General features: G+C 43.3%; 1 protein-coding gene across 6 annotated transcripts in view; it reads left to right on the forward strand.

Annotated features, from left to right (window-relative positions):
• hepacam2 (HEPACAM family member 2) overlaps window positions 1–22,206 on the forward strand; it is a 115,078-nt gene that overhangs the window by 21,959 nt on the left and 70,913 nt on the right. For all 6 annotated transcript variants that reach the window (XM_069913644.1, XM_069913640.1, XM_069913642.1 and 3 more), the window contains exon 3: window positions 7,802–8,086. In XM_069913644.1, coding sequence (XP_069769745.1) covers window positions 7,802–8,086 — 285 coding nt within the window. The remainder of the gene's footprint in view (window positions 1–7,801; window positions 8,087–22,206) is intronic.

Below are 22,206 nucleotides of genomic sequence, written 5' to 3' on the forward strand. Positions count from 1 at the left end.
TAGTGCGACAACTGTATACAATTTTGGAACATGGGACACGGGGAAAACTGTAAACTTCTTACAGACAACACTGAATTCGAGCCCAGGTCATTGGTGCTGTAATAACCTAATGTTCTAGATTTTTGAAGGTTTACTAAATTCCATTGATAGCAACAGGTTCTCCATTCTTTTTCTGTTTTATGTAATCCAAATAATTTCAACAGATTTGTGTCAAACATTACTTTTACTTCATAAATCCAGGTAGTTTCTTCCCAATTCTATTATTATCCAAGGGGTAGATTAGCACATATTTAAGCAATTGGAACAACAAGAGGAGTATTTAAAAAACACCGGGAAAGTTAGGTGCTTGTTTAAATTTCTCCATTGGCTAATTAGCTCTAACCAGTGAAGGGAAGGAGAACTTAAGTGATGTGACTAATTAAGAATGGGACATGTACGAGCGGGACCTGTAAGAGTAGGTTGTGTAAGAGCGAGATGTGTAAGAGTGGGATGTGTAAGTGTGCATTGTGTAATATTAGGATGTTTAAGAGTGGAATGTTTAAAGTGGAACATGTAAGAGTAGATTGTGTAAGTGTGGGATGAGAAAGAATTGAATGTGTAAGAGTGGGTCATGTAAGAGTGGGATGTGTAAGAGTGGGTTATGTAAATGTAGGTCGTGTAAGATTGAGTATTTGAGGCTTTGCCCTATGATGCTTTGGTGAGCAGATGCTGAGATGAGAGGGTTTATACTAGATTTGCAGGGGATGGGAAATCAAAGGATTCTGTATGGTGGAAATAATGTTCTCAGGTCCATCTATTTCAATGCAAGGAGCATTGTAGGAAAGGCAGATGAGCTTAAAGCATGGATTGGCACATTGTGGCCATTAGTGAAACTTGGGCAGGATTGGCAGCTCAATTTTCCAGGATTCCATTGTTTCAAACACAAGGGATAAAAGGGGGAGGGGTGGCATATTGGTCATCAGGGAAAATATCAAAGGTGTGCTCAGGTATGACAGACTCAATGAGCCATATATACTGCGGCTATGTGGGTGGAGCTGAGGAACGGGAAAGGTATGACCACATTAATGGGGATGTATTATTGACCATCAATAGTCAGTGAGAATCAGAGGAGCAAATCTGCAGAGAGATGGCAGCCAACTGCAGAAAATATGTGCTCTTAGGTGATTATAACATTCCACATTTTTACTAGGTTTCCCATACTGTAAAAGGACTGAATAGCTTTGTGTTTTCTAAATGTGTTCAGGAAAGTTTTTGAAATCAATATATTGATGTACCATCTAGAGAGAGTGCAATATGGGGTGTCCTATTAGTGAAGTTAATAGACATAAAGGAATCTTGGCTTTCAAGGAATATTATGGATTTGGTTAAGAAAAGAGAGGTGTATAGCAGGTATGGGCAATAAGGAGCTAATGACGTATTTGAGGAGTGCAATAAATGCAAGAAAAAATTAAGAACAAAATCAGGAGGGCTAAAAGAATGCACAAGGTTGCTTTGGCAGACAAGGTGATGGAAAATCCTAATTGCTTCTACAGATATATTAAGAGTAAAAGGAAAGTAAGGGAAAAAAAATTGGTCTTGTTGAAGATCAGACTGGTCAGCAATGTTTGGAGCCAGGAGAGATGGAGGAGATTTTAATTTTTTTTTGCATCAGTATTTACTCAGAAAACTGGCACCAAGTCTAGGGCAGTGAGGCAAAGAAGCAGTGGAGGGGGGGGGGGTCATAGAACCTGTACTGATTAAAGAGATGAAGATACTTGATGCCTTAAAGCAAATGAAGTTGAAAATGCATCTGTCGGGCCTGACAAGGTATTCTCTCGGACCTTAAGGGAGGCTAGTGCAGAAAATGCTGTTGCCGGGCAGACATATTTAACATGTCCTTGGCCACAGGCGAGGTGCCAAAGAATTGGAGGGTAATTCATGCTGTTCTGTTGCTTAAAATAAGCTCCAAAAATAATCCAGTACATTACAGGCCAATGAGTCTGACATCAATTGTTGGTAAGTTTTTAGAAGGTAATTTAAGAGATCAAATATACATGTATTTGGATAGTTGGGGATTGGTTAGGGATAATCAATATGGCTTTGTGCATAGTAGGTTGTGTTTAACCCATCTTGCAGAGTTTTTGTAGGAAGCTACCAGGAAAATTGATGAAGGAAAAGCTATGGATCTTGTCAATGTGGATTTTAAAAAAGGCTTTTGACAAGATCCCACATGGGAAGTTAATCAGAAAGGTTCCATCGCTCGATAGACACAGTGAGGTATTAAACTGGATTAGACATTGGCTCTATGGGAGAAGTTAGGGAGTGGTAGTGGATGATTGGCTCTCACACTGGATTGGGGCAGCATGGTTGGCGTAGTGGTTAGTACAATGACATAGTGCCAGCAATTGGGACCGGAGATTGAATACTGTGCTGTCTGTAAGGAGTTTGTACGTTCTCCCCATGACTGCATGTGTTTTCCCCAGGGGGTCTTGTTTCCTCCCACCATTCTAAATGTACTGGTAGTGTAGGTTAATTGGGTGTAAATTAGGCGGCATGGACTCATGGGCTGAAATGACCTGTTACCCTGCTGTATGTATAAATTTAAATTTAAATTTAAAAAGTGACTAGTGGTGTGCTTGTAGCGCGACTGAGAGTGGGCTCAATTTTTATGATAAAGAAGAATTTGGGCATGTATGGGAAGGGTATGGAGGGATATGGACTGAGAGTAGGGCAATGGATCTAGACAGAATAATAGTTCAGCATAATCCAGAAGAGCTGAAGGGCCTATTTCTGTGCTGTAATGTTCTATGGTTCTATTGGCTCCAAGTCATGTCAAGCTAACAGATCCATCTGTCCTTCCCTTCTTTAGTAATATATTTTTTTAAATGTGGGTACTCTTCTGGAAAATAGAATTTTGAGCAATGATCATGAGTGTCGCTACGCTCTCTATTACTACCAACAAAAATGTCTAAAGGCACCTCCACTTACTTCATAAACGTTACAAAATTTTCCAAAATGTATAGATTTGCATGCATACAAAGTGCAGTTAGTTGAATTTGAGTAGGTTAATCACAAGCTTGGAATTCATTTTCTTTTGTATCAGTTTAATTTAAACAAGTAGATTTCAAATAATAAATGGCCCTGAATATTTCTGATGTCTCAAGTGTTAATTAGGAAATTTTATCTGATGGCCAAGGAACAGAAGCTCATCTCCCTTGAGATTGCCACCTCTGTGACCTCTGTTGTGGGTTTCTCCCCAGCCACCTCCAGGCTGGAGCCTCTGCTGCTAATCCCATCCCCAGCTGCCTCCAGGCTGGAATCGCTGATGACTCCACTGCTAACCCTGGCCTTGGCCACCCACAGGCTGAAGCCCCCAATGTCTCTGACTCCTACCAGACCACCACTTCCATCCCAGGTACTTACCCCAGACCTGACCACTCCATTCAAACAACTTCGCTGACTCCATCACCAATTCCCACCCTGACCTCCAGGTTAATACCTTGGATGCTTCCACTGTCCCTTCCCCTCCCACAATATCTCCTTCCTTTTCACTATTCCCTCACAATTCTCCCCACTCCTTACATCCATCTACCCTTTTGAGCTCCCCTTTCTCCCCACCCCCTGGGCCTGCCTAACCTCTTATCTCTCCACCTCCCCCATTTGATTTCCCCCAATGTTCTCCCGTCTCCGACTCTCCAACTCTCCACCTCCCATGCTGACTCCCCCACCTGCCTCCCCCCAACACCACCCTACTGACCATCACTCTAACCCCTACTGGGTTTTCACTATCCCCTCCAACCTTCCCCTCTCAGGGACAGAACACATTGGCCTCAGTGGAGGCCCCACCTTCATCCCCCTATGCCCACATTTCACAAGTTTCATGCACACCAAAATGCAGAACTCTTCATCCATCATCTCTGTGTCCATGCCTACTTCTTCAACTAGGATTCTCAACCCCCTACTGAAAACCCCTTCCTCCTGCCTTAAGCCTCCTTCCTCCTCTTGGACTTCCCAATCTGGCCTTTTACCCAGTTCAGATTCCTAACTGCCGCTGAGACATCAACCATCTTGACTTCACCATTTCCCTCTCTTATTCCAATCTCAAAAATGCTGCACTCGCACCCACACTTCCACTCTCACCTGACACATCTTCCCATCTCTGCCTTCCACAGGGACTGCTCACTTTGTGACTCCCTTATCCACTTATCCCTTCCCACAAATTGCCCCTTGGCACCTATCTCTGTTACCTCAGAAAATGCTACACTTGCTCCCATACCTCCTCCCTCATCAGTATTTGGGGCCCCAAACAGTCCTTCCAAGTGAAGCAAGATTTAACTGGTGAATCTGCAGAGGTCATCTACTACATCTGGTGCTCCCATTGTCAGCATGGTGAGAGACAGGACATAGACTGGGAGACCATTTTATTAAGCACCTTTGCTCTGTCTTCTTCCAGAGGCTATTTTAATTCCACACACCATTCCTACACCTACATGTTTATCGATGGCTTCATGTACTGCCAAACTGAGGCCATCTGCAAAGTGGAGGAACAACACCTCATATTCCATCTGGTCACTCTCCAACCAGACACCATTAACAGCAACCTTCATTTTCTTTAAATCCCTCCCAAGATTTCCTCTTTCCTTATCCCTCTGCCTTCCTTTTCTCCACAGCTCCACCTCTTGTCCTTCCCTCTCCAGTCAGTTACCCCCTATCCCTCTCACATGAGCTCACCCACTCCCCATCACCTGTTAACCCCCCTCTCCTATGACAATAATCTCCTTCTCCTATCACTTCCTCTATCCCTCCCCATCACCTCTGCTACCCCTCCCCATCATCTCCCCCTATCACCTTCACTACCCCTCCCCAACACCTCCACTACCCCCTATCACCTCTGCTACCCCCTCCCCTATCATGCTACCCCCCCACCCCTATCACCTCAGCTTTTTTTCTCTTCTACCCTCCCACCTATATCTACCTGTTAGCCTCTACTCCTCCCAGCCCCTTTCTCTCCTTCCTCTCCAATCTTCCCCCACTTTTTTTATTCAGGCACGTACAAACATTTTGCACATACCTTGATGAAGGGCTGAGGCCCCAAATATTGGTTACCCTTTTCTTCCTATAGATGCTGTGTGACCCGCTGAGTTATATTGCACTGATGTCTCTGGAAATCAGTTTGATGGAAAGAGAGCAATGATCTATCATCAATATTTGGGCATTAAGATTAGCTAGTTTCTGTTAGCCACCCCATCCCCCCCCCCCCCCCCACCGGGTTTCTCTTTCTTTCCCTACTGTCTCCTTTCCTACAGCTCCCCTTCTCCATTCAGAGAGCTATCCCCTCCCCTTTCAATTCACAGCTCTCTTCTCTTCTGCACTTCCTCCAATATGTACCTATGACCTCTTGCCTGTGGGATCTGTGCTTCTCCCCCTGCCTCTCCCCCATTGCTTTATTCAAGTGCCTGTCTGATTTTTGCTCATTCCTTGATGAAGAACTCAAGCCCGAAGCATTGGTGATGTATCTTTGCCATAAAGAACACCAGGTGACCACCAGGTGACCTGCAGAGTTGCTCTGACAATTTTGAGTATTAAACTGCTATCATAGCATCTGCAGACTTCCTTGCTTAACTTTAATTGAAAGGGAGATGCAAATAATATGTATCTGGGGTTATGTAAAAAAATTGGTTAGTGTATTACTGATTAACTACATCAAAAGAACAAGATGAACCAACCTATACCTTACATTTACAATTTTAATCACACTATCTATCCTCACACAAGTTCATCCAATCATCCTGAGAAATAGATATGGACAAATCTTTTACCCATTTTAATTTAGATTTATAAACATCAGGCTTAAGCATTTTATTCTGCAATAAAGCATACATCTCATATATAAATCCTTTTTTACCACCATCAGTGAGTAAAATTTCAAATTTAGACCATCTAGGTAGCCGTAACGTACAACCAAAATGATCCAACGATAGTACTTTAACTTGATAGAAAGAAAAAAGAGTACTCAGAGATATTTCATATTTCTCTTTCATTCTTTGAAAAGAAATAAAATATCCTGCTTCATAACAATCTTCTACCAATTTAATTCCTTTCTGTTCCCACAACTTCAAAAGTTGATTATTAAGTGTAAGAGGGAAAAGCTTATTTTGAAACAAAGGAGATTTAGCTGAAATATTACCTTGAGTACCTATAATTTCATTCAATTAATTACATAATCCTATTAAATATTTCAACATAAGGCAAATTATAATTATTTAACAACTGAGAATTCTACCTATAAATAAACTGATCCATCCTCTTTTCACCAATCTGAGATAATTCAATATTAGCCCATATCAAAGATTGATCCACTTAAAACATCCTGTTAATAAATTACAACTGTGGCGATTCATAATAATTCTGGTTCATTATAATTTTCTTCATCAGTTATACTTAACTCTGGAGAAATGAAGGAAATATAAGTTTATTTCTTCTGATTTATATTTCAGACGTCATCAGGAAGTTGGTTCTTTATTACATTCTGCTTGTTGTTTTTGAGACGGTGAAACCTTTTTTGGGGTAGATTTAAGGAACTTTTAGAAGCTCACTTGACCCTTTAGTATTTTTAATGGGTTATATTAAGAAATTGAGCTTGGAGTTACTCTTTTGAGATTGGCTGTAGCTAGAAAATGTTTGGCAATTACTTGGAAAAATGAGACCAATTTGAGTATTCAGCAATGGCATTTGGAAATGAGATCTTGTATTCCGTTGGAAAAGATAACATATAATTTACATAATAATTATTCTCTTGTTAAAATCTGGAGCCTGTTTTTGGAATATATGGGGTTGAATTATTAATTTTTTTTCACGCATTGATGGTGTTGCTCCAAACCATTGCACAAAATTGATGAGTGTTATGTTAATTGATCTCTTCTTTCTTTCCTCCTTTTCTGTTGTGGTAGTTTAGAGGGGGCTTGGGAGGGGTGGGTGGGTTAGAGTATGGGGTGGGGGGTTGTAAGGGATAAAAATATCATGTATGCATTATGTTTTTTTTGTATTTTATTGTATGATTTATCATGATTAATAAATAAAATTTTCCAAAAAAAGAACAAGATGAAACAGGATTAGGAGTTGGCAGACGTAGCCATAAAATGTTACTTATGGATGGCCAAAGGCAAGGGATAAATATTTTGCTTAACAACTTTACTTTTGTATCCAATATTGCACATTTAAATTTGGCTATGTCAATGTGTTTCTAAAGATATTTCATCATAAAAAAAAATCTTGTTTCTTGATGAGATTCCTGTTTTTTTTTTGAAAATCGTTGATCCATTGATAAGATGACAGCAGCGTATTTTTTCTGTCCCTTTCTTTTTCCAAACCCATTGATAACACTGTGAATGTATCTGCAATAGTATAAAACAAGCATCCAAATGTTTTTTACACACCTTCAACAAAGTTCTTCACAATCAAGCCACTTCTTAACATACATGCTGAAAATGTTGGCAATTGAGTTGAAGAAAAGGATGAAGGGGAACAGGAAAACATCTGGACATGTTAACAAAGCATAGTTTTTGTCTGATTCCTTGAATGTTTCAGCTCCAGGATGATTTGACATGGAATAAACCATGAAGAACTTAATGATTCGCTGACGGTAATCTTTACCTCGCTTGGGCTGCTATTATGAACCTGCCCTCTGTTGCATAGATCTGCTGATGGAGCACTAATCCACATTATCTATGCCATAATTTGTTCTGAATGTTGCCTTTGGTATTGCTTGCACTGTTTATGTGACCAAATGTGGCACTTGATGAGGCATCTTTTTGTTTTGTAGTTCCGGTCTCTAAGCCAGTGGTACACAGTGATCCAGCCTGGGGAGCAGTGGAATATGTAGACAATGCAACACTCACATGCACTGTGAGTGAAGGCACAAAGGTTATTTATCAGTGGTTGAAAGATGGAAAGCCATTCCGGACAAGCACTCGTCACATCTTTTCAGCAGACAACAAGATGCTGTTCATTTCTCCTGTTCTAAAAGATGACCTGTGTAATTACACCTGCGTGGCCAAGAATCCGATTAGCGTGAATGAAAGTGAACCAATTGCACCAAATATTTACTGTAAGTCTTACTTCAAATATTGATTGGGGAAATTGATCAATGTTTTGGGTTTGTTTCATGATTTAAATATGGTCTAACACTTTGGATACTTATTTTGGCTATTATCAAATGTAAAGCATTAAGAATGCAAGATGGCAGACAAATAAGTGGTTATATTTTGCAATAGGTTGCAACGTGTTCTGTCTCAAAATCTGGCAACTGCAGGGATGTAACATTTTATCATAAATAGGAGGTAGTATGAGTAGGAACACAGAACCTTGGCATGATTAGTGATTAGTGATTCACTACGGTACTTTGTTATATAGTCAGAGTACAGCATGGAAATAGGCCCTTTGGCCCACAATTGTCAATAAAAATAACTGATACACAGCCATGAGCAAAACCTGATTTCTTGTCTTTAGTAGAAGCATGAGGATCTGACATAAATGGCAAAGTGTAACACTATATTATGATAGATTTAATGTGATAATGAGCGAAAATAGACGACTATGTTAAAATCTGAAACACAGCAGGAAGTATGAGACCCTTCACTAGCTTGAAACACAAGCACCTGTCACAGACTGAAACCTGATTGTCCAGAAATTGCATGAGCCATTTCATTCGTATGTTCCCTCATGAGGTGTAAGTATATCACCATTCTGTCATCAGCACTGGATCTAAACCTGGAGCTACTTTGGAAGTATCTTGACCAGAAATACTGCAATTGTCAATGATTACAGCTCAACACTACCTTCACAAGGGCAATTAGGGTTAAGCAACAAATGCTAGCCTTGCCAGTGATGTCCAGATCCTGAGGCTTGCCATCTTCTGCAAAACGTGTTCTAAAGCAGCAATGTGTAATTGGCCGATGTAGATCTTGTGCCTATGGTATTTGATTTTTCAGCTCTCCTATACTAGCTCTGACAATACCAGATAGTTTAATCTGGGTAATCACAGGACACATGACAGGGATTAATATTCAAAGAGTGTAGAGCTCGTCAGAAGACTTGTTGATCCAAACCAAGGCTTTTATTAGCAAAAGACAGGAGCTCTTCACAGGTGGCCGACCAGTCCGATATGATCTGACCTGGCTAGAGACACAACCCTTTAAAGCCCAGACAGTAGGCGTGGCTAAGCTCTCAGCCAATCGCTATAAGCACAGTCTAGATACAGTAACTATATACATTGGTGATAGGTCTGTACTATCACAAAGAGGCGCATTATTAAAAGTGGGTATATGAGTGATTTGGGAGGCAAATGCTAATGTCGCCCTTTACCAAGAAGTTCAACTACAGGAGGAAGGAAAGTTTACTGAAACAAAAACAGCCCACTGGAAGGAACTTGGCAGATCAAGCAGCATCGGTGGGAAGATAGTCAACATTTGGAGTCAGAGCCCTTCATCAAGACTTAGAAGTTGTTTGCAACTGTTCGAGACCTTGATGAGGTTGTACTTAGATATTGTGTGAAACATTGGTCTCCTGACATTAAAAAAGAATGTACTTCCATAAAGGAAGTGCAATGAAGAATTCATTAGACTGATTCCAGGCTTTGCCACATAAGGAGAAATTATGTAGACTATTTTCTAGAGTTCAGAAGAATGATATGAGATATCACTGAAGTTTCAAAATTATTAAGGGGTTGACAGGTTGGATGAAGGGAAGATATCTTTGAGGAATCCGCAACCAAGTGTCACAGTTTAAAATTCAGGGCTAGACTGTTTGGATTGAGATAAGGAGAAATCTGCTCATGAGGAGGACCTTTGGAATTGTCCTCCATGAAGGGCTGTGGAGGATCAGTCAGGAAAGGCAGAGAAGTATTTCTGGATATTGAGGAAACAAAAAAGGTGTGGGGATAGTGCAGGGAAATGGCATTGAAGTCTGATCTTGATGAATGGTGGAGAGGCCTCGAGAACCAATCGGTCTATTCCAGTTCCTGATTTCAATGTTCTTCTACACCAAGGCAGTTTAACATTCTGCAGCGCCATAAAAACTTACAGGCCAATCAATACTTTGACATGAGCTGAAACAAAGTACCATCACAATCAGCAAAACAGATGAAGGAAAGTAAGATCCTGGATTGGCCAATGCATCCTGCTATATGTATTACCCATAAATTAAGTTAATGTAGCATATTTACCTGTAAGGCAACCAAAAAATCTGCAGATGCTGGGGCTTAGTGCATTACTCAAGAATTTTGGCATACCTGAAGAAAGGCTCGGGCCTGAAACGCTGAGTGCCTTTTATTTTCCATGGATGTTGCATGACCTGCTCACTTTCTCCAGCACTTGTGTGTCCTGTAGCCCAAGAATTAATTTGTTGGACAAGGGTATCCACATTCCATATAGCAAAGCTGGTGCAATGTGAGGACATGGGCAGGACCTGACATTGAAATGAGAATAGTGACATGAGAAATGAGAACAGTTATCAGAATGCAATGTTATGCCCCAATTCCAAAAATTGGAACACTGAATCAACATTCAAAACTTAGAAATAAAAAATATATAAAGATTGATAGTTTACTTTAAATTTCGAATGATCTAAAACCACAAGTGCTTTCGCCAGAATAAACATCACAGAAATTTAGAAAAAAATGCAACTTATGGACTTCTTGATACTACACCAGGAACATGTTTTAGGAGCAAGAATTCTTTGTTTATTCCAGATAGATTGTGTTGCCTCATTAGACTCTATCATTAGCTAAACTCAGCCAGCAAGTTCAGGCCTGTAGGCTTTACCTGACTGATGCATGCATGGTGAGAAAGACCTCGTATATGATGTCCAATTTAAGACCAAACTACTTTGACGCTATGCTAAAGCTTTAATAGTCCTCATGCGGGCACATTAAGCTCACTTACTTTGTTAATTCTCTCTGTGATTTCTTCATAACCCCATGTATTTCTGTCCTCTGTTTTACCACTTACCATTTTGCTCATGAGTTCCAATGCTGCTCTTTGAATCAATAAAAACACCTGACTTTTTTAAAAATGGAGTGGGAGTCAAGGAATTGCTTCCCATTTTTTCCATTCAGAATGATGTTAACTTAAATTTCTTGCTGAAATGCTATACTGCCGTGAAAGTGGGAGAGAGAAATCATTCAAAGGGACTACTATGTTGCCAACTACCATAATGATAATCTAAAGGACAGAGGCAGAGAAAATCTTCCAAAGAGGTTTGAAGAGAAATTTTTAATGAGTACAATTCGGGTTCAATTAAAATAGAGCACTATGGAAATATTTTAAGGAAATTAGGTGAATCAAGTGCACAGGTTGAGTGGAGCATTTGGGAAACGGGGGGCATGATACAATGGAAAAGCATAGTATTCAAACAGTGAGGAATAATTTCAATGGGATGAAATAATTTGGGCTCAAGTAAATTACAAGATAAACAGACAAAATTATAATCCGAAAATGAACCAATAGAAAATAGGGAAGAAATGATAAAGGAAATACAAATGTTTTTGAAAGCAATGTAAATTGGAGATCCACACATGGTTTTCAATAGGAAACATGCTAGAACATTGGAACAGGAAGGAGAGAGTTGAAATATAGGGATCATATTCTGTTTGGCTGCCAGTTGCTTGAGGTGTTCCATAGGTTTGGATGATGGAATTAATGGCTTTGTGGCCAAGATTGCAGATGATATAAAGGTAGATGGCAGGGCAGTTGGTGTTGAGGAAACACGGAAGTTGCAGAAGGACTTAGAAAGATTAGGTGAATGGCCAGAGAAATGACAAATGAGATACAATGTTGGAAAGTGTACGTTCATGCACTTTGGTGGAAAAAAAATGAGAAGAATATTTTTTTAAATGGGGAGAAAATTGAAAATACCCAGATCCAAAGAGAACTGGGAGTCCTTGTGCAGGATAACCTGAAGGTAAACTTGCAGGTTGAGTCGGTGGTGAAGAAGGAAAATACAAAGCTGGCATTTATTTCAAGAGGAATAATATGCAAGAGCCGGGATGTGACGCAGAGGCTTTTTCAGGGACTGGTAAGACAACATTTGGAGTATTGTAAGCAGTTTTGGGCTCCTCCTATAGGAAAAGATGTGCTGATATGGAGAGGAACCAGAGGAGATTCACAAGGATGATTCTGGGAATGAAAGGGTTATGAGGAGCATTTGACAGCTCTAGGCCTGTACTCATTGGAATTTAGGAGAATGAGGGGAGATCTTATTGAAACATTTTGAAGGTGAAAAGGTGCACACAGAGTGGATGTAGAAATGTTGTTTCCCATGATTAAGGGCACAACTTCAGGATTGAAAGGTGCCCACTTAGAACAGAGATGCGGAGGAATTTCTTCAGCCAGAGGGTGGTAAATACATGGAATTTGTTGCCATGGATGGTTGTGGAGCTCCAGTCTGGGTGTACTTAAAGCAGATATTAATGCGTTCGTGATTAATCATGGCATCAAGGGTCATTGGGAGAAGTCTGGAGCTGAGTGGAAAAATGAATCAGCTCATGATTGAATGGTGGGGCAGAATCAATAGGCTGAATGGCCTATTTCTGGTCCTATGTCTTGTGGTCTCATCTCTGTCAGGGAAGAAATGTGAGGGCTAGGGTCAGAACCACAGCGAGAAAGGTCAATAAGGTTTTGGATAGGCATAAATATTGTTGAGGCACACATTTTTTCAGAGCAGATCAGTTTGAGAAAGGAGATCTAAAAACAGTTGATATCGTGGAAACTGGCAAGCTGGACCATTGGAATTTTTAACTCTGCATCTTCTATTTGTCTCTCCCTTAAATAGATAATGTCAATATAATAGCATAAATGCAGGTGGGTATCAGATGTTGTTTTTCTTGTATATGTGGAAAGGAGAATGTCTGTCGTAAAAAACACACACATACACACACAGGGGATGCAGTTTATTTGTATATCCTGGGTTTTTTTTTCTGGATTAAAAACAGGTCAGAGTAATGAGTAAAATATGGAGAAAATTCTGGTTAAAAATAATAAAAGACTAATGATTGACAAATGTACAAAATAGCTTATGTTTGGATGAGAAGTGTTCACAAGAATAACTGCAATTCTTTTTCTGTTCTCTTACAAAATGTATTTTGAATAACACACACTAACACCTAACAATAACAATAGTATACAAATATGAACAGTTGACAGTTGGTAAATTTATCATTTGGGAAATATAACAGTTGGTAAATACACACTTCTGAATGAAACCAATGAAGCTACATACTTGTCTGAAGCAAACATAATTAATTAACCCTTAGGTCCCTGTTGTGTGTGGAGGAAATGTGGCCTCCCTGCCTGTATGGAATGTGTGTATTGTGGGTGGTCATGTATCCTCTTTGCCTGAAACTTATTTGGAAGTCACATCACCTGGTTGGACTCCAGCCACCCATTAGTGCACACCTTGCCTTTAGCTAATTTAAATCACCTAGGATCATTATTGGCTAGAAGCGCAGATTAGCACTGTATAAAACATTAGCACAGCATGTTCTTTCTCTTTGCCTCATGGTCCAAGCCCTGGACATCGCTCCATGCCAGGTTGCTACTGTGGACATCACTGGAAGTGTCACGAGTAAGGTGTGAACTACACTGAAGCTGAGCTGTAGTATTGCGGTAGATCAATACTTGCAGAGAGCCACACCCCCATTGGTATAGGGAATCGGGTGTGTGTGTAAGAGTCCTTGTTTGTAGTTTGTATACTCAAGTGTGTAAGAGTGTTGAGTATGTTGTCGGAATCCAACCTAGGTCCAAGGTGAATATGTATGTCATTGTTTAACCATTTAACGTTAACCCCTGTTTGTCTCCTATGTGTTAATTAAAGTTACATATGATTGTAACACCTGTCCAGTCTCATCTTTCTGTGAACCTGAACCTGATACTCTTCCCAGTATGACAGTTCCTGATTTAATATACAGGTAACAAAAAAGATTGATGAAGGGAAGGCTGTGGATGTTGTCTATTTAGACTTTAGTAAAGCTTTTGACAAAGTTCCCCACAGGAGGTTAGGAAAGAAGGTGGAGGCATTAGGTATAAATAAGGAGGTAGTGAAATGGATTCAGCAATGGTCGGATGGGAGGTGTCAGAGAGTAGTGGTAGAAAATTATTTGTCAAATTGGAGGCCGGTGACTAGTGGAGTTCCTCAGGGATCAGTCCTGGGTCCACTATTGTTTGTTATATATATTAACAATCTGGAAGAAGGGGTGGTGAATTGGATAAGTAAGTTTGCAGATGATACAAAGATTGGTGATATTATGGACAGTGAGGAAGATTACTGTAGCTTAAAAAGAGATATAGGAAAGCTGGAGGAGTGGGCTGGGAAATGGCTGATGGAATTTAATACGGATAAGTGTGAAGTGTTGCATTTTGGAAAGGAAAATCTAAATAGGTCATATACATTGAATGGTAGACAATTGGGGAGTGCAGAGCAACAAAGGGATTTAGGAGTTATGGTAAATAGTACCCTCAAAGCTGATACTCAGGTAGATGGTGTGGTGAAGAAGGCATTTGGAATGTTGGCCTTCATAAATCGGAGTATTGAATTCAAGAGTTGGGATGTTATGATGAAATTGTACAAGGCATTGGTGAGGCCAAATTTGGAATACTGTGTGCAGTTTTGGTCACCAAATTATAGGAAGGATATAAACAAAATAGAGAGAGTGCAGAGAAGGTTCACGAGAATGTTGACAGGATGTCAGGGTTTGAGTTACAGAGAAAGGTTGAGCAGCCTGGGGCTTTTTTCTCTGGAGCGTAGAAGATTGAGGGGGGTTTGATGAAGGTGTTCAAGATTTTAAAAGGGACAGGGAGAGTCAACGTGGATAGGCTTTTTCAATTAAGAGTGGGGGCTTTTTCAAACCAGAGGACATGATTTGAGATTGAATGGGGAAAATTATAAGGGGAACATGAGGGGAAATTTCTTCATGCAAAGGGTGGTTGGGATGTGGAATAAGCTTCCAGCGGAGGTGGTTGAAGCAGGGAAGTTATTTATGTTTAAGGAAAGACTGGATAATTACATGGAGGGGAGAGGATTGGAGGGGTATGGACCAGGTGCTGGTCAGTGGGACTAGGAGGGTGGGGATTTGTTCCAGCATGGACTAGTAGGGGCAAACTGGCCTGTTCTGTGCTGTATATGGTTATATGGTTATATGGTTATAACATGTATTGGCACGAAGGTGCTTCTTTCCATTGAATATTAAAAGTTAAATGTATGTTTGCATAACTTTTTAATCGCAATAAAAAATCCATCAACAAACATTCAAAATTGAAGGTTTTTTATTGAAAAATTGAGCTCAATCATCCTTGTTTTATTGATGCCATGCATCGTCAAAGTTTCAAAATGCTACTGGAGGCAAGTGCGCATGAGCGCATGAGTCAGTCACCAGTTTGATGCCGTTAAACAGTTGTTGTCCAATATACAAATGCTGAAAAAAACTCATTAGGTCTTGCAGCACCTATTGGAAATAAAGGGTGATCAATATTTCAGGCTTAATGTCTGCTAGGATATTATAGAGTTAACTTCACCAATCAGGGTATATGAATGTTTTCTCTTCCAAGACTGGCTTGCATTAAGAAAAGGAAGAATTACTACTTCAGGAATTATCAGTTATTTATAGGTTAGATGCTAGTTGATTTCTTTTGGTTATTGCAGTTAATTCCATGCATGGGTATCTGATGAGACATTTCCTTTGGGATGCAACATGAATGGGAGAATAAGCATCAAGAAGAGGGAGAAAGCTATATCATAGGAGGTGGCCTGACTCAACCACTTGCATTCTCTGAAGGGACCTTCTTTCTTTTCTTTCCTTTCTTTATCTCCTTTGTTATTTTATGCAAGATGTTGCCTTTTCCTAGCCTTTCAATGGCATGCAAATGGAAGCCTTTCATTGTGCCTCGATGTGTGTGATAATATGAAATAAGTCTAAGTAAATCAAAATTAAAATCCATCTGGAGTAGGGGTGCAGGCTTCTCCTTGCATCTGTGTTTCACTGACAATACAAAGATTGCTTGTGAGAAGTCCAGGTCACCTCTTCTTGTCTGAGTGGCGACATGGATCCCTTCCAATTCGCCTATCACATCAATGGGTCTACAACAGCTGCCATCTCACTGGCTCTACACAAAGCTCTGGAACACCTGGACATCAGGATGCTCTTTATTGACCACAGTTTGGCATTTAACACCATCATCCCCTCAAAGTTGATCAGAAGACCAGGTCCTATATATCCAACTGTGTAATATATCCTGGAATTCCTCACCTCCAGACTACAATCAGTAAGGATCGTTAAGATCATCACCTCCAAAATCTCCATCAGTACCAGAGCACCAGAGGGTTGTGTTCTTAGTCCCCTGCTCTACTCACTATGACTGTGTGGTTTGGCATGACAACACCATCTACAAATTCGTGCATGCCAAGACTTTCCAGACTTTCGCTCTAGATGAGGCCAGACTACTGGCCCCCCATCTCGACTCTGTCACAGCATCCAAAAATGAGTTTTTGCACATCCTGGCAGAACCCCCTTCCATTGTGACACCCAATTTTACCTCAGCCAAACCTAAGCATGGGGTACAACACCACATCCTGACAGCAAGGCATGCCCCCTTCCTCTTGAGAAACTCAACCTTGCACAAGAGGAATTCAAAAAAAATTGAAGAACTGGGAATAGTGCAGAGGTCCGAAAGTCCATAGGCCAACACTACGCTTCTGCTGCATCCTAGGACAGATGCCCTGACTGCCCTCACAGTAGATGCGTCCAACACGGTGGTCAGTGATGTGCTTGAATGGTTGATCGAAGGACATTGGAGCCCTGGCATTTTTAGCAGACACCTCCGGCCACCTGAAATCAAATGCAACCCCTTCAATTGTGAACTCTTGGCACTATACCTGGCAGTCTGACACTTCAGATACTTTTTGGATGGGAGGCAATTCATGGTTTACACAGACCACAAACCGCTAACCTTTGCCTTCAACAAAGTATCGGACCTGTGGTCAACCAGACAACATATCAAATTTTACCACGGACATTGAACACATCACCGGTAAAACCAATGTAGTCGCCAATTCACTGTCATGACCAACGATTCAGGCCATCCAGACTTTGTCCCAGAGGATAGACTACATGGCCCTGGCCAAAGCACAACAGGAGACCACTATGATTCCTGTGTACAAGACAGTCATCTCAGGGCTTAGGCTAGAGGATGTCACCATTGGCCTAGGCAACCAGATGTGATTACTATGTGACATGTCCATTGGCAAGCCCCGCCCCATCATACTGGCATGCTGGAGACGGCAGGTTTTCGAAGCAATGCACAACCTGACGTACTTGGCCATCGGAACCATCGTCAAGATGGTAGCTAGCAGGTTCATCTGTCACAGCCTCCATAAGCAGGTCAGTCAATGGGACAAGACTTGGACACTTTGTGAGGCATCAAAGGTGCAAATGCACAACAAAGCACCTCCCCAAATCTTCGAACCAGTACGGTGAAGTTTCAGTCATGTCCTCATTGACATTGTAGGACTGCTGTTGGTTTTCCAGAGGCAAGGTACCTTTTAACGATAGTCGACCACTCCACAAGGTGGCCAGAAGCGGTTCCACTGGCTGAAAAAACTACTGTGACCTGTGCCAGAACATTGGGGTACCAGAGCGGATGACTTCTGACAGGGGAGAACAATTCACCTTCGGGCTATGGGTGGCACTGGCCAAACTGGGAACCCAACTCCACCACACAGCAGCATATTACCCCCAGGCCAACAGGTTGGTGAAGTGGTTCCATACACACCTGAAGAGACTTAATTAGACAGATGAACTACCACGGGTCCTGGCAACCCAACTCCAGCACACAACAGCAAATCACCCCCAGGCCAACAGGTTGGGGAAGTGGTTCCATACACACCTGAAGAGACCTCATTAGACAGATGAACTACCACGGGTCCTGGCAACTCAACTCCAACACACAACAGCATATTACCCCCAGGCCAACAGATTTGTGAAGTGGTTCCATACACACCTGAAGAGACCACATTAGACAGATGAACTACCACGGGTCCTGGCAACCCAACTCCAGCACACTACAGCAAATCACCCCCAGGCTAACAGGTTGGGGAAGTGGTTCCATACACGCCTGAAGAGACCACATTAGACAGATGAACTACCATGGGTCCTCCTGGATATCTTCCAAGGAGGATTTCAATGCCTCATTGGTGGAAATGGTATACAGCATACCATTGGTCATACCAGGGGAATTCTTGGCCACTGCTAAGGACCCAGAAGAACCACCAGCAGCAAAGTTGCATAAGCTAAGGGAGTGACTAGGCACTTTAGCCACAGCACAGCCTTGCTGTATGGCCAACCAAAGACATTCATCCTCAAGGCCCTAAAGACATGTAAATACGTCTTTGTATGACAGGGACCACACCACTCGCCTCTGCAATGACTGTAAAAGGTGCCCGACCAAGTGACCAGGCACAATGGGTCCACATGTGTGCTGGATATCAATGGTATGAAAGAGACTTTCACTATCAACCGCCTCAAGCCAGCACACATAGACACCAGCCAACTGGTCACTTGACAGGTCCCACAACGTAAAGGCAGGCTGCCAAAGGCAAAGGATAACACTCAGAATGCCGGTTCTGGGGGGGTGGGGATGGGGGTTGTTTGGCACTACCAGTTGCCCCAATAATTACAAAGACAAAGACTGAGGGGAACGATAGGTTTTATTGTACATAAGACTTGTGCTGGCCCAGATCCAAGTTAGGGAAGTGCAGAGAAGGGAGAAGTGGCTCGATCTTTATGGCCTAGGGCATGTGAGAGTGTCATCAGGGGGCGGGCCAGCCCATGCCTTTATCGACCAATGAGTATGTACAATCCATACCATTACATTCACCCCCTCTTTTTAAACAGAACCCCCCCCACTCTTTTCAAGGTGGAATTCACAGACAACACACAACAAAAAAATTGTCTAACTAGAGGTTCAGGTGCACCGACGACTTCCACCTTCTGTGGGAACAACGGGGGGCAGGCGTGTCCGTGCTCTGCTGTTCAGGAGGAAATGCGCTCCTGGGGGGCAGGAGGGAACAGTCTAGGTCAGGGTGATAATTGAAGGCTCCCGGGTGGAAAGGGGGTTTGATGTCTCCCAGAGGATCGATTCCTGGAGAGGAGAGCTGGGCGGCTTGGCCTCTAGTATTGCACTCCCGTGTGGGGTGGTCTGTTCCGTGGGATGGTCAGTGGCAGGTAGGGCAGTTTCGGGATCTCCATCCCTCGCCAGATCTCGGATAGGCACAGTGTCCTTGTGGCCATCGGGGTATCTCACAAATGTGTATTGAGGGTTGGCATGTATGAAGTGTACTGCTTCAACCAGGGAATCCATCTTATGGCCCCTCGCATGTCTCCATAGTAGGACCGAGCCTGGGGTTGCCAGCCAAGGAGGAATGGAGGAACCATTCACCAATCTCCTAGGGAAAGCAAACGTGTTCATGCAGGGTAGTGTTAGTTGCGGTGCACTGGAGCGATCGGATGGTGTGGAGCGCTTTGGGCAAAACGTCCTGCCAGTGGGACACTGGCATGTTTTTGGACTTAAGGGCCAGGAGCACCACCTTCCAAACGGTGGCATTCTCCCTTTCCATCTGGCCATTACCACTGGGGTTATATTTGGTGGTCCTGCTTGTGGCTATGCCTCTAGCCAGGATGTACTGTGACAGTTCCTCACTCATGAACGAGGACCCTCGATCATTGTGGATATAATTGGGGTATCCGAACAGGATGAAGATGCTGCGCAGAGCCTTGATTACAGTTGCCGAGGTCATATCCGGGCAGGGAATAGCAAAGGGGAACCTGGAGAACTCATCCACCACCGTCAGGAAGTAGGCATTCCTATTTGCGGTGGGTAGGGGGCCCTTGAAATTGACACTGAGCCATTCAAAAGGACGTGTGGCCTCAGTGAGATGTGCCTTTTCAGGTTGGTAGAACTGCGGCTTACATTCAGCACAGATCTGGCAGTGTCTGGTCATGGACCTGTCGTCCTCAACGGAGTACAGAAGGTTCCGAGTCTTGATGAAGTGGACTCCAGGGTGGCACAGACTGTCGTGGAGGGTCTGGAGATGGTTGAGATGCTTGCTGGCGCACGTCCCCCGGGATAGGGCATCTGGGGGATCATTGAGTTTACCTGATCGGTACAATATGTCGTATTTATAGGGGGAGAGCTCGATCTTCCACCCAAGAATCTTGCCATTTTTGATTTTACCCCGCTGTTTAGTATTAAACATAAAGGTCACAGCCCTCTGGTCTGTCAGCAGGGTAAACTGTTTACTGGCCAGGTACTGTCACCAGTGGCGCCCTGCCTCAACAATCGCTTGTGCCTCCTTCTCGACCGAGGAGTGCTGTACCTCGGGACCGTGCAGTGTGCGGGAAAAAAATGCTACCGTCCTGCCTACCTGGTTAAGAGTGGCAGCCAGTGCAAAATCAGAGGATCGCTCTCCACTTGAAAAGGGATAGACTCGTCGTGGCCTTTGCCATGTCTCCTTGGATCTGATAGAATGCAGCTTGGGCTTCCACCAATAACGGGAAGGTTGTGGACTTAATCAGGGGGTGGGCTTTATCGGCATAATTGGGCATCCATCGTGCATAATAGGAAAACAGCCCCAGGCACCTCTTCAGCGCCTTTAGGATGTTTGGGACTGGGAGCTCTATAAGAGGTCGCATGCATTCAGGATCCGGGGCAATGACACCATGTGCCACGAGGCATCAGAGAAGGGCCAGGCAGTCTGTGTTGAACACGTACTTGTCCTTATTGTATGTCAAGTTGAGAGACTTGGCCGCACATAAGAACTTTGCGAGGTTCTCGTCATGTCTGCAGATGGTGACATTGTCAAGGTATGGGAACGTCGCCGTCAGCAAGAAGTGAAAAAGTTTGCCCTCAGTCTCAAAACCCATGTAAATCCAGTCACTTGGGTGAAGGGGAAGTTGATGGTAAGCTGACTTGAGGTCAATGGTCAAAAAGATTCTGCATTGTGCGACCTTGTTGACCAAGTTGGCTATCCGGGGTAAAGGGTACGCATCCAATTAGGTGAAGCAGTTGATGGTTTGACTATAGTCATTCACCATCCAGGGCTTGCCTGCCCCTCTGACCACGAGGACCTGTGCCCTCCAGGGACTGGAGCTAGGGGCAATGATCCTCTCTGCCAAGAGTTGTTGAACCTCGGCCCGGATGAGCGCCATATCCTCAGCGCTGTAGCGCCTGCTCTTGGTGGTGATCGGTTTACAGTCCAGGGTTAGGTTCCCGAATAGTGACAGAGGGGCCACCCGTAGGGTGGTGAGGCTGCAGGTTGATGCCAGAGGCTGGGTGCTCGATTTTGGTGGGGGGGTCCCTTAAGCTGTGGGTTGCAAATGATGGGCGGCGGTTGGGTGCCCCCCGATGCCATCGTCACACTCCTGAACTAACTCTGGAAGTCGAGGCCCAGGAGGATCAGTGTGCAGAGCTGGGGCATGACCAACAACAAAAAGTCATTATTACATTGCCCTCCCTCCCCCCCCCACCCCCCACCACTGTCAGAGACGCCACACAGTACCCCCGGATACAATTCTGCTGGTCTTTCACTGCCATCGACGCCGATCTGGTAATCGGCCAAATGGATATTGAGAGTCTACGGGCCACCTCAGGGTGTATAAAACTTTTGGTACTGCACTATCAAAGAGGCAGTTCGACTTGTGCCCATTCACCTTGATCTGCATCATGGAGTTCATGATTGGGTGAGGGCTGGCTTGGTTCAAGGTGATCGATGCCAGGATGGGTGCATCGTCTTCGTTGTTGGTGGGGCGGCCTCCATGTTGACCACGCTGCCAACGTCAATGAAGAAGGCAGAAGTGGTGTCATCGGGGGTGGAAGTGACATCGTTGATTAGGGCTGCCACTGTGTAGAGGATGGAGCGGGAGCGAGTAAGATGGCGCTCCCCCTTACCGCACATGCAGCCAGCACCGGAAGCTCCTTGGCCATACACGTTGCACTGCTTTGAGATGGGGCTCTGGACCTGCAGACTCATTGATAATGGCCCTTTTTCCCGCAGCCTGAGTAGGTAGCTCCTTTTGCGGGGCAGAGACGTCGTACATTTTCTTGCCTGCCTACAGAAGTGGCATCTTGAGGATCCTGTCACCACTGCAGCCACGGTTGGGTCAACCATCCCTGATACTGACTC

Source organism: Narcine bancroftii, chromosome 1 (genome assembly GCF_036971445.1).
Source record: "Narcine bancroftii isolate sNarBan1 chromosome 1, sNarBan1.hap1, whole genome shotgun sequence".
Classification (NCBI taxonomy): domain Eukaryota; kingdom Metazoa; phylum Chordata; class Chondrichthyes; order Torpediniformes; family Narcinidae; genus Narcine; species Narcine bancroftii.